Raw genomic sequence first — 17,165 nt, 5'->3', positions numbered from 1 at the left:
TCTCATTACTGCTGCCTGTGCACCGAAGGGTCTTCTCAGGACCATGATATGTCTTTAAAAAGGGCCTGATTCAATAGAAAAGAAATCACTTACTACCTAGACTCTCAATCATAAGGCCATAGGAGGCACACTGAGCTGTTTGGATCTACATGGCTGCATCTCAGAAGTGCTCACTTTGATTATTACATTAATGAGAATTCACTCTGGAAAATCTTCATTAGAAAAAAGGTACAGCTTTATGGACATCATTTCAATAGAATACAGTACAATACAACGGAATCACACTCCAGTCGTAAATTGGGCCTGACATTGCTGGCTTACAAAAGGCATCAAGCTAGATAAGATGCTGATTTCTTATGTTGATTAATGAAGCACCAAGTCAGTGTGTGTGTGTGCTCACTGTGCTGTTCTCCTCCGTTGTTGAAGTCTTGACACATTGTTTCCTATAGGGAAAACACTACTGGAGCCAAGAGACATGAGTTATGGTGTAATTAATGCAATCATGAAGATGAAAATAGCTGTTGTTCTATCTGGAAAATCAGTGTAGGATTCTGTGAGGTTCTGTTCAGCAGGCTAACTTACCACACCAGAGGCACCGCGGACCTTGAGGCCCTTTTGAAGGCTTGTCATTGTGTCCTACAGTTAGCAATGACTGAAACAAACAAATTGTATTTAATGGCTTAAGTCCAGTATGACAGCTTTTACTCTAGATGCATGCTGTTCACTGAGTGGAACAATTCCCCCTTTTGTTTTCGAGGAGGGAATCCATTTCTCTTATGATTCTGCCACAATGATTCATTTGCAGGTCATTAAAAAACTCGTCTTTTCAAAGCATTAAGGCTGCTCAGGTGGCGAATCCTGTGCAGGGAGACACGTCGTAAATAAAGGCAGCTACATTTCAAATGCCATAAATAGGGGACACCTAAGGACCTTGCATGATTGGAGACATCTAATCATTTAATTTATGCGTGTCTAAAGGAGCCCTCATTAACATTCAAGTAGCACTCATCTGTCTAGCTAGCAGGATCATTCCAAAGACTGCATCAGTCTCAGATGGAACATATCTATTTGGGTTACCCAGGACGACTACACACTCAGCAAGCACCCTCACTCTCCTCAATGTCATGGCAGACAATGCATATAACTCTCGCAAGTTGCAGCATGTGATTTGTGACCCAGTGATTGTGTTGCCGTTAATGTGGAGAACCTTTGACAAAGTTAAAGTCATATTTTTTCTAGGTCGCAGACAGTATAGTATTGTCACATTCACACACGACTGTGCTTCAGCAAATCAATTAACCTTTTCCCAAACTCCTCCTCCCATACAAGATTAATCGTATTCATAGACAGTCATCAAACAAAATGGACTCCACTAGGCTTTTGATGAAGACAAGTGAAGACTGTGATGTTTATTTGTAGAGACTGTCTGAGGGCAGTGTTACTGCTGTGACACTGTAAGACACACCTCAGTATCTGCAAAGCCTTATGCATGACAGAAACTCAATAATAATTGGCGTGGATTGCTTTTGACACATGCTGGTTGCTGACAGCTGCTTTGTTCTGTGGTCAGATTCCATATTTAACACATCAAAGCGTCAGGGTGCTACACACTCCACCATGGACCGATAGCAAGCCTGACACTTCTCTGTTAACAGCAGAACAGTTGGCCTCTCTCTAGTAGGTGGAGAATAAAGGGGAGTTCTTTTTTTTTAAGGGCACTAGCCCCTCCTATGTCCAGCCTTGAGGGTTTAAATTGTGTAAACAAACATTGAAGACAAAAGTGTGTAAACACAAACATTGAAGACAAAAGTGAGGACACAAATTGTGATTGGCCAGAATGAGATGATGTATGATGCCGTATGATGATAAGAGCGCCGCTCACTTCACACAGGTGTGTTTTTTGAGGGGCGCTAGCTTTTGTATATACAGCTTTTGTCCCTACACGTCTCATATTTGCCATTGACAATGAAAGGAGAAATTAGGTCATATGCGCCTCAAATATGATGTCAATTTGTGGCAACACAAACATTAAATGCCATTGACAATGAAGGGAAAATGTACGTCATATGTAGACAAGCAAATCGGCTAACCAATCACATAAATTCAGTTGTTCTTGAGATGATGTATGATGTATAATGATAAGAGTGCCCCTCACTTCACACAGGTGTGATTTTACTTTATTGTTCTATGCATGATGGTCTCAAGTTGAACATTAGTTAAAATTCAGATTAAATTGCATTTTTTATTAAATATGTCATATTCTTTAACTGTAAATACGGTCAGCTAAATGAGAAGTACTAAATGTCAAAATGTCCGCAAAAGCATATTTAAAACATGCAGTTTTCTGTGTGCAAGTTGGACAGTTGCACCAACAGATTTGCAGAGGTGGAAAGCCGACGGGGGAGAAGTAATGATTTACCCTTCATCAACACAGGCCTAGGAAAAGCAGGGCAGGGATTGATCTGCAGATAATGCAGTTCTCATTAGCTCTTGGTTTGAATTCAGCTAAACAGATACTTAAGAGAACCTGGCATTATAGGACAGTATGGTAGGTTCCTTCATCAACCATGGGAACCTGTTCTCCCCCACTGTCTAAGGCAAGGCAACGCAAGGAAGGGGCCGTTTAATGACTCCAAGTTAAACACCGCATTTAGAGCGATGTGCAAGGGGAGAGAGCCATGCTCCTTTTCTGTAGGCAGTATCCAGCATTTTGATGTCTCTAACAAGAACACAATAAATTGTTCCTCATTATTCAGTAATTAACTCCAATGCGCCGGGTCCCCATCCCCCTGTGCCACGCTCTAAATCACCCCCTCCTCTCCTCTTCTCCTCCTGCTACACGGCTCTTTAATTTCCTCTATGCTGTGGGGGGTGGGGGGGATAGGTGGGGTGTTGGTGTGTGGGGGGCACCCAGAGCTTGATGCACTCCATCATCCCCTGCCACATTTGCCACCCTCCTCTCACCCTTCCACCTCAAACACTCTAGCCACCTCCTTCTCCATCCCCATGACAGCCCCCCTCTCACACACACAACCCCATCTCCTCAAATAATGTGTGTTTGCTTATAGGACAGTGGGACACCACCTGGTTGAGGGAAGGAGAGGTCAGCCATCCTGGGAAAATGGGCGACTGGTCACATGCGGTAGGATTGGTGACGAGTAGATATAGCACTCACTCCTACAATCCTCTCAAGGCATCATCACTAGCCGCCTCCAGCCCCGGCCGCTCGTCTGTACGTGGGGCTTCCCCTTCCTCCTCCGATCTTAATTGTTAAAATTAGGTCATTAATTGGAGGCTGAGTCAAATCACCTGTCATTTCAGCTGGGAATCATCGCCTGATTGAAAGGTATCATAAAATTGTGCCCAGGGCCTGGTTAGCGATGCCTGCTGGGAGCTCCCTTTGTGCCATGGCAGTCTCAGCCCATGGGCACGCTCAGCTCCGTCTACTTTCTCCACTGGAGATTGGGCGGGTAGTCTTGAGTGACACACATCCACACTCGTGGCCCAAATATAGATTCAAGAGAGTCAGTGGTGTCAGGCTCAATTCCAGGAGGATGTTGTGGGGAGTGTTGGTTTCTACTGTACCATTAACGCCCCTGACCTAATTGAGTGTGATGTTCACGCACACACACATCACTTCTCTATACGAGAGGAAGGTCAAGTTCATTTGAGGGGGTAATTGTGAAATCGGCATGTAAACTAGGACGATAGAACAAATGAAAAAATTGAGGACAGATGACAAAAATGCTCAATAGAATTTTAATGGGTTTCGACAATGACAATCAACTGCATTCACAACTATATCAAGGCAGTCCAGTATTAGGCTGCAATAAAACCTAATGCTACTGACCAATAGCCAGGTATTGAGTTGAGATACATGCCATCATTTTGTGATACTGCAAAAAAGGCATTATATTGAATGTGCAGCACACTACTGTATCTTGTGTACAGAAGCTGGAAAAAGGGAGTACAAGTCTTGTGAAGAGCTTGTGCATCAAAAATCTGAAATTACATCAAGCTAATGCACACAAACATTCCTCACTTCCGGACGGCTACACTGCAAAACTTCAAGGTACATCAGCAGCAGTACTCTGATCTACTTAAAAATGCTCCATTTGTTTAGGAAAATCACAGTGAAAATGTGTGGCAATATTAACACAGAAAGACCATTAGAAAAACAGGCCTAAATTATTCTGAAGGCACAGTGCTACATAAAGCATTGGGACCCCATCTCCTCACGGACTTAATCTTGAGGAACACTACATAAGATGCTGACAAACCCGCTGTTTGAAATAAAAACCCTCTAAACACATGGCATTAATATTTAATGGTGCTGCTTCCTCGGGAGGCCACTCTGGGCTGCAGCACTGTGTCTGAGGGGAGATGGTATTAGTGCTGTGTGCTCTAGAGGAAGAACTGCTTCACACTAATGAAGCGATCAGAGCCTTAACTCCAAATAAAGCTCATATCCGATTAGTGAGCAGAGACACATGTAAACACGGTGAAGCAGTGCACGATAAGATCACTTCGTTAATGTGAGGCGCACATCAGAAAACACAGCCACATATACTGGTGTGCGCTATGTTGCACAGATGGAATAGATTTTGTATTTAAGCATCGAAATTTACTACGGCTACTATTCTTTTTACCCTTCTACACAAGTGGTTTGAGTTAAGCTGTGAACAGACGACTAGTGTGCATGCTAATGGCTTAGCGGTATCCTCCAAGCGGCCATTTGCAGAGCATGCATGTGCTGTGCTGTGGTGAAAGCCACCTGACCTTGTCCAGCCCCTCTAGACCAGGATGGGACGCCATTTGAACCTTGCCAGTAAAGGACAGGCCATTTGGATGTTATTAAAAAACATTAGAGTTCCTGAAGCCTGTGCTACTCCCAGAGCCATCAGGTAATTTGAACGGGTTCCAGCGGATTTAAGACGTGCAGATGTTTTCGCTTTAAAACTGGCATCTGTTTAGGTAGACACACTTTATGTTTGAAAAACCACAAAGGGCCTCCAATAGATTTTATGGAGCAGTATTAGCCAGAGCAGTCAGCTTTGTAATTGTGCCCGCTGTAGGTAATGAGCAAATTGGTCACAAGCAGTGTTCCCTGTAGATGTAACCTGAAACATACAATTTTCAAACAGCATGCTCAATATCTATTGCATGTAACTGTCTGTACAACACTGGCTGGGTGCATGGCCTGCTTTCACCATGGTAAAATGGCAGGTTTGTGCCTGAATTCTATTTAATCAGAAGAAAAGGATAATCTACAAATGCAGTAGTGTATTAGTCAGTGCATATTGGTACAGCAGCAGCAGCACTTTACAAGAATGTACTGGGTAATAAAATGTTTATGTCATCCTGATGACTTAGTATATTTAGCTATTAATAATAGTATGGAAACAGTAATCAACATCAATATAAATTAAGTTCTCTTTGGGATTTCAATGCAATGCATGTACTGTTCTTAACTTACTGTAATTCAGAGATATTTCGTGAAAATGGATCCTATTTGATTACCGTTTGATTAAAGGTTTAAATCAGTCCTACTCGACACGCGGGCGTGGGTCCCCCTGTTTAATGTACCTGAGGCCCATCATGGTCATACCAAGAAAACACATAATTAGTTATTTTCATTGTTTTGAACACGATTGTATGTATTGAGAAAGTGATATGGCCTGGTGTCAGTTGAGATAGATTAGATCTATTTACCTCACACTGACACTATTTATTAGACACTATTTATTCAGCTGTGATGATCTGTCCATTATATGTTCTCTTCCCATTGTGAATGAAACCTCATTTTGTAACTTCATCATTAATCACAATGTTTTTGTTCATTGAGGTTTGGAATGAGAGATGGAAATGTGACTTTTTACTGTGTGTTTCCTTAATTTGTAGACTAGTCGTGTAGTCTGTTTTTTTTTGTAAACATTTCAAAATATTACTGACATTTATAGCTTGCGGCCCTTGGACTTTTATGTTTTTGTGGCATTACAAACACAGTTTTAATGCTACAACAAAGCAGTTTCCAATGAAAGCTAGAATCCCTTGTTATTATCCAGTACTTCACGTGTGTTGGCTTGGTGTGCTGAAGTGTTACCACCACTACCACTAAACGGTGGACAACTTAATCATAAAAGCTCTCAGTGCATCGAACCACTGAAGCGTGACGGCCTCCTTGTTTGTATAACAAGATTACGCTCTCAGTCTTCATATCTAATAGTAGAAAACAAATGTTTAGCAAGAGCAGGCAATATGGCAACACTCTGCTGTACTTGCTGTGTGCCTCTCCTCACATAGGCTGACCCAGGGACGTAGATGATGCTCTACTTGATGTTGCCCTGTGTACAGTTCTCTCAGTGACATACCAAGCATACTCTGGTGTCCATTTCCCATTATGTGACAAGGACCTATTACAGATTGAAGTGATCCAAATCGTGAGTTGCCACTTGAGAGAACTGTCTTCGGGAACAGAGGTCAAGGGGGGCCACAAGGACGAGTGTCCTACACATGCCATCACCAACTGCTCCTGTCTTTGCAATGGCACTTGAACTTAAATAGGCACATGCAACAGGGGACAGAGCTTCAAGATTCTTTCTTTTTCTCATACTTCAGAAACATTCATCAGTCATGTTGGGCATGTTGTTGTGCGCATCAACAGAACAACGATGCAATATACACAAATCTCAGAGCTTGCAATGTATATGGTATATGGTAATCTCAAGCCTCCTTAAGTGCAACATTATCATGCAATGTACAAGGCAGGTCTGGTGCATTTCAAATCTAGAGGATGACTTTGTGGTGCAAAATGATCAAATATCTAGAAAGAGGTTGGTCTTAGACATAAAGAACATTCTTTAAGTATACCATCCATCTTATAAACTCTCCACGCTTAATTATGCTTTAGTTCATAATCCTTTTAATGATAGCTTTCTTAACAGGACGGAAAGCTCCATTCAACAATGTACAGTATATTGTAGCTACTGCCCTTCAGTTATTCCGACTCGGTCTGATAAGCAAGACGATTTCCTACTAGCGATAGCATATCTCGGACATCTCCATAGCCAGCTCTATGCAGTCACTAATATCATTGCAGGCATCAAGCAGGCCACAGTCACAGTCTATGCTAGAGGTACTGCCATTGCCAGCCGTGGACTCCAATGTTGTGCACACTTGTACGTAGGTGGGACAGCAGTGATAGGCGGCTCTCTCACAGGAGTGTGGCAGCATGAGGAGCATGTCATAGAACCTGCAGTAGAGGCATTTCAGAACGATCCCTGCACAGTCCTCTGAGAGAAAGAGACACAGACAGTCAACTCTGAGAGAAAGAGACACAGACAGTCAACTCTGAGAGAAAGAGACACAGACAGTCAACTCTGAGAGAAAGAGACACAGACAGTAGGGGTGGGCAAAAAAAATGATTCACTCAAATATCGCAGTTTTTAACGCCACGATTTTAAAATCGAATTGTGAAGTTTTTTATTTTCATGATAGTAAGACTGACTGACATTACCTGGCTGCATTGAAGTGTATGATTAAATTTTTCATGGTTTATATTGTTTAATTGTTAACAAAAAAAGCGGAGTAACTTAGGGGCAAGTATCGCAATAAATTGCAAAACTAATCGAATCGCAAAATAATTAAGAATCGCAATATAAATCGTAACGGCACTATAGGTATGGGGATGGTATCGAATCGGTAGGTAAGTGAATCATCCCACCCCTAACAGACAAAGAGACACAGACAGAAAACTCTGAGACAAAGAGACAGACAGCAAACTCAGAGAGAAAGAGACACAGACAGTAAACTCATGCAGTATGTGTCCCTCTATCTATCTATAATAAATGCATAAATGCATAATGCACCATGTCTCTGTACGTATGTTTGTAATCCACGTAACTCGAGAACCGTTCACCCTGCCGACTTCAAATTCGACACACGCGTTCCACACCGCCGCAGGGAGTGCAGTGCCCGGTGTCAAGTCAGTCGGACCCACGGTTGTCCAGAACCAACACACTCTGCCCAGGCTCTGGACCTGAGCTCCATACATGGAGCTGGCCTGTTCTGACATCATAACACTTCATATTTGGGCATGCCTGACACGGAACTCCATATATGGGCATAAAAAGGAGACAGACATAATAACTGGATGGGCATGCATTTCCTACTTGCATTGTTCCAAGTAGGCCAGTGCCCAGCGTGCACCACTCTAGTGTATTTAAAGCTCCGATCCAGAGATTCAAAGCCAGTAATAAAACAAGCTATAGGGTCTACTACTCTATAATAATGGAGTTGACTCCCTGGACCAAAAATGTGCTACTATGTGATTGTATGCAGTTCATTAATGAATCAACACCCAACGTAAGACACATTTGGATGGTACTGTATCGTTGATTCATTGCCGCATTGAAAGACTGGCTACTTGTGGGCATGTCAACTAGTGTAGTGATGCTATATGTCTCTTTGTCTATACTTTAATATGTACAAAATACTTCTCAAGAACAATGTTGGTGATTTAACAACGATACAACTTTAACACATGGGTTTCACATTGACTTTCACTTTATCAAACATTTCCTGGTTCTGCAGACTGTTTGCGTTGTGTTCGAATTATGGCCGGAAGTGGTTCTGTTTCATGATGTGACATCCTGCATTTCAGCTTTAACATTTAGTATAATTTTTTGTTCCATTGTTGCCCATTGACAGAATTGACACAGTCAGACACAGTATAAACCTTTAAACTCCACCAGACCATTGCCATAATCTTCTTGAATCACTAATCGGTAATACATATTTACAGACGCGTCCTCCAAACTATATCTTGTTTGTCTTTTAAGATATAGATCATGTATATTACTAAAAGAGCTTCTGGTGTCCGTCTGTCTTCACTTATAGCTTATAACATTTTAAAAGCCTCCTGCCTCCCCGGGCGTTCCTTTTCACATGCATAATTTAAGAAATCAGCCCCCCCTGCTGCCTTACAGAGAGACAGGCGAGGAGGCTGTTTGGAGACATAATCAATTACCAGAGGTCTCTTCTGTATACTTTGCCAGGACCATTTCCAAGTTGCATTGTGGTTGCTGTGAAACAATGTGCCATGTGCCTTCCGAGCAGCCTTTGCCAAATGGTGTCCCCGTGGGTGCAATCAAGCATGAAATCACCGGACGAGGACACTGACCACAAATAGTGTTTTTGGAGATATTTCTGGTCCTTATAACTGGTGACCAGTGTACTGGATTAAAGACTTCAGAATTCACCAAAGTAGTGGCCATGCACATTGCACAGTACAGAGAGAAAGTGACACAAACATGTGCACACTACTAGTATGACTATGTATGAATTGAAAAGAGGCTCACAAAATTGGAAATGGTGCTAAAACATGTTCAAACAGCATAAATCGTAAACTAATGTCACTTTGAGAGGACATATTAAATATCTAATATCTAATCAGTGCTTTGTTGTTTACTGATCTGCATTGTTAATAATTCAAGTACATTAGTCCATATGTAATCAATTATGTTGCTTCATTTAGTGAGGCCTCCCACTCCTGTGGCCATCATTTACATTAAACTTTTTTTTCAGTCTGTAAATTATTCAAACATCTTCATAATTGATGAAATGAACTGCATTTAAACATTCTTTGCATGGTAAGGCCATACAGCATGTATTTGTCACATTTTTTATTCTGTCTGTTGCATTATTATCCTGTATATTAATCATCATCATTCCCATCTTTCTATTTAGCTCTGAAAAAGAAAAATGCTATTATTAACCGCTATGGAGCAGCCTAACCTAACCCTAACCGCAATCATGGCGCAACACATGTCAGACCAACGCAATTTCAGGAGCGACGGGTGATTTCCGCATGTCGGACCTTTGGTGTTTCGCATCTGCGTGTGCATAGTGTGAATGAAGCACTAGTGTTACTAACCTCCTATGTTACTGTACATCTGCGTGTGCATAGTGTGAATGAAGCACTAGTGTTACTAACCTCCTATGTTACTGTGCCGAGGAGAGGAAAGAGAGTCTGTAGTTGAGGAGCAAGAAGAGGGAGATCTTGCCATTAACTTTTGTGAGGGCGAGGAGGCGGGGCTAGCACAGTCCCCAGACTGCTGCTGCCCACTGGCATCCCCACATTCTCTTTCGAGACTGGGATTGGGTCTTCCATCAGTGACCGGAGCAGTTATTTGGATGCCCTCTGTCAGAGAAGAAAGGATGCATAAAATATCTATGACATGTCAGCAACAAGTCCCACTTATGATTTAAGTATCATCTCTGAACAGTGCCAACGGTCGGTTTGTTGATGACTCACGGTGCCCATACAAGCACTTTCCTGTGCCATCACCTCATTCCAAATGCCAACAAATCAGCGGAAACATCACTTTGAGATGAAGGTCTAAGTACTTGCCATCAATATCAAACCTTTCATGTGGTTGCATTTCAATGGGGAAGGAGAATACTTCTTTGAAGTTATCAATCATAGTGATTATTCATCAAATGATGGACATTGTCGATTGCGGAGTCTTAGTTTGTGACCTAAAATGAACTTGACAACGCAACTGTATATTCTTCAGCTTCTGCTTATACTGTAACCCATCCTCTATTTCTGCTAATTTATCATGTTGAAGGGAGAGCCAAACAGCTGTCAGAACTTTATGAGCTGCCACCCTGGAGACTGCCTGGGCAAAGGAAACGTCATGTGGCAGCTAAGATGTGTGGTCCAGTATTTCACCACAGTAATGCCCAGTGGCCTATTAAACAGTGAACCATGGGCATTATACTGTACTAACTAACACCTGTATCATTAATTCAAAATTAATCTTTCTTACACTACAAATATACTACAATTTGTGATTAAAGAGCACATTCTAATTCATTAAATTATTGAATGAATGGTGGTCAAACCTGTCTTTTCCAAATGTTATTTAAATTAAATAACATTTGGAAAAGACAGGTTTGACCACAGAGAGCCAAATGCATGTTAAGCTGTATAATTTCCAAGTCACACGCAGATAACTGTGTGAGAAGAACATCAATATGTTTGCTAAGAGCAGATTTCAATAGCTATTAATGAATTATTGGTATGGCTGTAGCTTGTTTACTTTTGTACCGCCTAATTCAAATGAACTATTTACCATTCTACTCTCCAATATATTTAACATTTAATGTGTAATGATTTTTTCAATTGTGAATAGTCATCTAAGGTGCTCATGGCTCTCCACCTATAGCCTCAACTCGAACTTTTCCTTACAGTAATAAAAACATAATGGATGGAGGGATTACTAATCAAAACATAATTGATGGAGGGATTAGTATATCAAGTACAATTACAATTTAGAACAAGCCAAAAGGAGCTTCAAAATACTACAGCTTAAAAACACTAATGCTTGTGGGTTATGCAATAAATAAGGTATCAGATGCAGCCGGTCTATGATGCCCATGACCATTAGCTGATAGAGAAATAAGGCCTGCAGGCATGCTATGCATTTTTCAGGTTTGGCTCTAGTGTACCATACCTTGCTTTCTCATTAGCAACCACACAGTTATTCTTGGGGAAAACAATAATTTCCCTCTATACGGTACCAGCAGTTATCAGACGCTGGAGAAGTGTGGTGGTGTTTACCTGCAGAAACACATACAGCCCTCCCACTGTATTTTGGTGTTTTCAGGTTCACTGTTTGTTTTGGTAGACAGGGAGGTTTTGGGCTACCAAAACAAACACAAACATGTGTTACTGCAGATATAAACACCACCACACCGCAGTGGCTTTAAAGGATGATTTCTCCTTTCAGATCAAAGACACAACAGTGTACCAAAAACATGAATCAATGCAATGACCATTTAAAGAGATTGATAAAGTCTGGCTTGACATATCTGTTCCTCAACCTTTAGGTGAATGTTTCAAGGTATTTGGTCCAAACCATACCATGTAACCTTTTACAGTTGTTATCATGTCAGAGTACTAAATAAAGTGGTAGGCCAGATTATGTTCATTGAATAAGTAATTTTCTAAACAATATTAGTGTCAAAACAAACAAGCCAGTGAGAGAATATTAGCAGGCCTATAATTGCAATTAGGTTTAGGCATTGGCCGGCCTACAAAGAAATATACAAAACAAACTTACCCTCTCTTACCAAAATGCAGTTCTCTGCAATGTCCTTCCTTACTTTGCCTTTAGCTTTTTCATACGCCATCTGATCCATCTATTCAACACAAATGGAAGAAAATTGCACATTTTATGACAAATTCATGTAGGCTATGATAACTTCATCATGTCCAGCACAATACAGTAGCATCCATACACACCAGCTAACCTGAATAAAATCTCATTCCTGATTAACACTAGACTATATTATTGAAGTAGCCTACAAAGAAGAATATCGATCGTCATCGATCATGTATAGCCTATACATGATCGATGACGATCGATATTCTTATAGGCTTAGCTCTGGTCCATAGCCTTCTACTGCTTCTACGATTCTGCACTGCAGGGCAGAATCGTATAAGCAGTAGAAGGCTATGCAAAATGGCTCAATGCAACATCAACATGCATAGTTTACCCAGAGTTTACCTGTCATTTCGCTGTGGAAGTGTCCTTCCTCCTATCCTCCTCGACTCTGACAGTCTGACTGTCTTGCACATAAAGCAGCACCCGAGCACCGTAAGCTTCCATTTGGCCTGCTGCCCAGCCAACCCATCCTAGCTGTTGTTCCGTTGACGTTAGCAAGAATACTAGTGTTGTTGGTCAAGTAAGTTGTATCAACACATTAGCAGCTATCAGCTCTGCTATTATGTTTCCACCATGCTGCTGAACTGAACTCACCCTGTCTGCACGTCATTTTGTGAAATGAAGAATGTAGACCACACAACTAAACTCTGTGAGTATATTTGGCAGGTAAATGTTCTCTGACCCCTTCAGCTCATGTCCAACACTGTATTTTGTCCCTAAATGTGACCTAGTCAGTGGTGGAAAAAAGTACATCTTAAAGGGATATTTCACTTAAAAAAAAAACATTTGGTCATTTTAATGTCTACTCGTGAACACCCTGGGCAGTTCTTAAAGGACCACTTCACCACTTTTCAACTTCTCTTCCTATAATTGGTCCTAACTAATGTTCATGATAAAATACCACCATTTTTGTCTCCACCAGGCTGAAGGCATGGGGAGAGAGTATGTTTTGTAGCCTGGCTAATAAGCCAGACTAATATCACACAACACTGTCGCGGTATATCAGTCTGGGCTGGCTCCACTTGGATTTCATTTCCCGGGGGGCGGGTTCAAACATTTTCTCTTTGACGCAATTGGTCAGAGCTACTGTCAGTCAAAAGTCTCAAGCATTGAACGTCACTGTACCAAAGCCCGCCCATATTGCATACCGTGTCCCGATTGGTCCGACCTGTTCTCGATTGTAGGAAAGAGGCGTGCTACTGAGCCTCGCCAGACCGAAATCCGCTGGTAGGCAACTTTTTTTTGCCAACGGCTGATTCGGTCTGGTTTATTAACCAGGCTATATGTTTTGCACTCCGTCCGTGTGTGTGTGTGTCCTTCCGTCCGTCCTTCCGTCCGTCCGTTATCAGCTAATCTCCGGCACCGTTGGCCCGATCAATGCCAAACTTTGCACACACACTCCCTGGATGCCAACGATGAACCTCTGCCCCACATTTTCCAGAGCGTCCTGTTATAGCGCCACCATGAGGCAGCTTTTCACATGTTTTACCTAAAACAGCACCGATCTGCGTGATACGTTGCATGCACACTCCCTAGAGGCCAAGGACAAACCTTTGACCTGCATTTTCCGCATTTGCCTTTTATAGCGCCACCAGGAGGCCGACTTTTGTAAAACACATTTTTTGATATTACTCCTCCAGATTCTGTCCAAAAATCTCACAAATCGTTACACAGTATCTCTATGGTCATGTGCTCAAGTCGGATCTGTCTGATATTTCATATTCCATCCTAATTGGCTATAATTGGCTTTCACAGTTTGCAAGATTGCCCCGTTTTGAACAAAAGCCTCAAATCATGAACGCAGCATGCAATTTACGTGAAATCTTTCACACATTTTCTTACTAGGCTGAGGAATATATCCCACCCTTTTCACATTGGCCTGTTATAGCGCCACCAACAGGTTGATTTTTGCAAAACACATTTTTGGAACAAAATGCCTCAAAAACATGTTTATATTAATCCTAAACATTTTGCCAAACATCTCACACAGTCCTATCCTCCTGGTGGAGACCTGTGCCCAGAAGGGCACTTTTTCTAGTTTCCTACTCGGTCTGTGTCTCATAGGAAGGCTGTGGGCAGTTCAGAAACCCGTCCACCAGTGACATCATCGATGGTGAATCCAAGCTAATAGAAACGGCAGGCTTTAATTATTTTCCTGAAAAGTTGCAATGCAACAAATCTTGTTTTAAAAAAAATCTGCCTAATGATGATGTCACTGGTGGACGGTGTCCGAACTGCCCAAAGCCCTCCTATGACACACAGACTGTGTAGGAAAAATGGTGGTGTTTTATCATGAACATTAGTGAGGACCAATTATATGAAGAGATGTTGAAAAGTGGTGAAGTGGTCCTTTAAGTTGCTTGATTCAGTAATTATATATTTGATATTCATTTTAGCTGCCCCGCCCCCTTCCTAAACAAACCCATTATAACTTCAAACTCCATTTTAACCACGATAGATTCATCAAAAACACCTAAACTTTTTTCTGTTGACTGATATTGTCCTTCTAATACGTGAGGGGCCGTGGTTTGTCATTTACTGTTTTCATTTATTTTTAATAAATCTATCATGGTTAAAATGGAGTTTGAAGTTGGGTTTGTATAGGAAGGGGGTGGGGAAGCTACAATGAATATCAAATATCTAAATACTTAATCAAGCAACTTAAAAACTGTCTGGGGTGTTCGCATAAGACTGAGTAGATGATGAAATGACCAAAAGTTTTTTTGAAAGTGAAATATCCCTTTAAGTACTGTAATCTTTGAGGTATTTGTACTTTACTTGAGTATTTTCAATCTCCAATACTTTTACTTTTACTTCTACTCCACTACATCTCAAATATTGTACTTTTACTCCACTAGTACAGGGGTTCTCAACCCGTGGGTCGCGACCGGGTTGGGGGGGGGTCGCCAAATTATTTTGGGGAGTCCCCATATTATTTTCACCCCCCCCCCCCCTTAATGATTAGATCTGTTTTCAGTATTCTTTTATGATATATTTTCTCTATTATTAAGGTTATTTTTGCAGTCAGTTTGTATTGGGGGTGGGGAAGCTGGCAGGGCGGGGGTCGCGAGACATGGCCAAAGCATTTCTGGGGGTCCCGAGCCAAAAACGTTGAGAACCCCTGTAGTAGTAGACTAGTAGTACATCTATTTGAAAACGTTAGTTACTAGTTACTTTGATTATTATTGCAAAACATACACTGGCCATTTGAAAATAACCGATCTACAAGCTCACAATGTGTTGCGATGTGACTCATTGTGAGCTTGTAGATCTGCTATTCGCAAAATATTTAAATATTTAAACATTTAAAAATGTGAAATGGGACATTCTGCATACTGCATAGTGAGTACTTTATACTTTTTGTATTTTAAGTAGGCCTACATTTTGATGTCAATACTTTTGTACTTTTAGTACATTTTGAATTCTGGACATTTACTTGTAACAAAGTAGTTCTACATTGCAGTAATGTAAAGTAAAGTTAAGTTAAGTTAAGTAACACATGTACTTTTTCCACCACTGGACCTAGTCAACACACATGCACACGCACACACACACATGCACACGCACACACTCACACCCTACTTCAAGCTTGTGAGTCAAAACAGTTCTTTTGGTTAGGGTGAGATATGGTGTGAGACACATACCGAGCTGCATTCCAATTTCTCTGTGCACAAGCAGGCCAATCTACTCTAATTAGGCTGAACACCAGAGTCGCATTTTAAAAGACACCCTGCTGTGTTTGCATATGTTTAGAGAACAAGAGGCATGCTAATTGAAAAATTAAGATGTGAGAGTATTTATCTACTGGTCTCCCACTATGCAGTGTAAATATAACTTCTGAAGAGAAAGAAGTACCAGGGAATTTCATTGCCCAAATAAACTAGACCCGTTGTCAGAGTACCGCAGTGTGTGTCCCTTTAATACCCATGGAGATCTTTGTATATGCCCGTCCCTTTTATGCTCATATATGGAGTCCCTGATGTCATCAGACGATGGTAGCAGTCGGATCGGTAGTTCCGGACAACCGGATCTCCATTATATGCAATTGGGAATATCGGTCAGATCAGTGGTTGTGGACAACTGTTGATCCGCCTGGCTTGACGCCAGGCACAGCACAGATAAGGGAACTACAGACGTTTGTCTCCTATCCAACATGCAAGAATAAATTACTGAAATGCAGGTGTGTGCGACCTATTACCGTTATTTATATGATATGATTTGAACGGGTAACGCACCTTAAGTCAGAGCGCGGTGGTCACATGAAGAGTTACCCACTTTTGAGTATTAAATACTCAGAGATACTCAAAACAGCTGTCACAACCAGGGCCAACATAAATGTTGTGTTGGCCCTGGTTGTGACAGCTGTTTTTCTTTCATTGGTAAATGTCAATCAGCATTTAGTGAGGAGCTGCAGGTGACATAGTTAATTTGGCTGTGATGGAAATGTGCTCCCAGTAAAAATGAGCTGTGTTAGTGTATGCAGCGTATTTGTGTGCAGAAAAGTCACAATGGCTGACATCGTACCCCATTAGAGCTTTGGTTAATGTAGACCAGACTGATGGACCCAGATCAGGTTCAGATACAAATTACAGTATCTGAGTGACAGCTTGCTGACCCCTCCACTGCTCTTATCGTCCACTCCGTTATTTACAGTTGTAAACAGGCACCTCTGTCCTCCTGTGCATTTGTACATCCCTTCAACCCTATGGTGACGTTCTTTTGCCATCCTGCTCCCCATTCCATCAGTAGGCATTCATGGGAGGGACTGCAAGGATCATATACTGTAGGCCCCGGGTGGGGAGCCTTTTTAGGCACAGACAAGGCTCGGGCAATCTCCCAGTGCCAGACAGTGAAAACAACCATTGCTTGTCTTATTGTTGGCTGCTAAATACGAGCATAGAATAAGTATATCATTTAATCATTTAACAAAAG

At 41.6% G+C, this 17,165-nt stretch overlaps 1 protein-coding gene across 1 annotated transcript; it reads right to left on the bottom strand.

Annotated features, from left to right (window-relative positions):
• Window positions 1–7,035: 7,035 nt before the first annotated feature.
• mdfic2 (MyoD family inhibitor domain containing 2) lies at window positions 7,036–12,832 on the bottom strand (the record flags this gene model as incomplete). The annotated part of the gene is made up of 4 exons (XM_079510574.1): window positions 12,576–12,832; window positions 12,129–12,207; window positions 9,995–10,201; window positions 7,036–7,292 (listed from the first exon to the last, which is right to left on the bottom strand). The coding sequence occupies exons 2-4, from the start codon at window positions 12,205–12,207 to the stop codon at window positions 7,036–7,038; spliced, it is 543 nt and encodes a 180-aa protein (XP_079366700.1). The 5' UTR covers window positions 12,576–12,832.
• Between the last annotated feature and the right edge of the window lie 4,333 nt (window positions 12,833–17,165).

Source organism: Electrona antarctica (genome assembly GCF_951216825.1).
Source record: "Electrona antarctica genome assembly, chromosome: 9".
NCBI lineage: Eukaryota > Metazoa > Chordata > Actinopteri > Myctophiformes > Myctophidae > Electrona > Electrona antarctica.
Note: the sequence above shows the minus strand (reverse complement) of the source record. Positions and strands in the feature narration are given on the sequence as shown.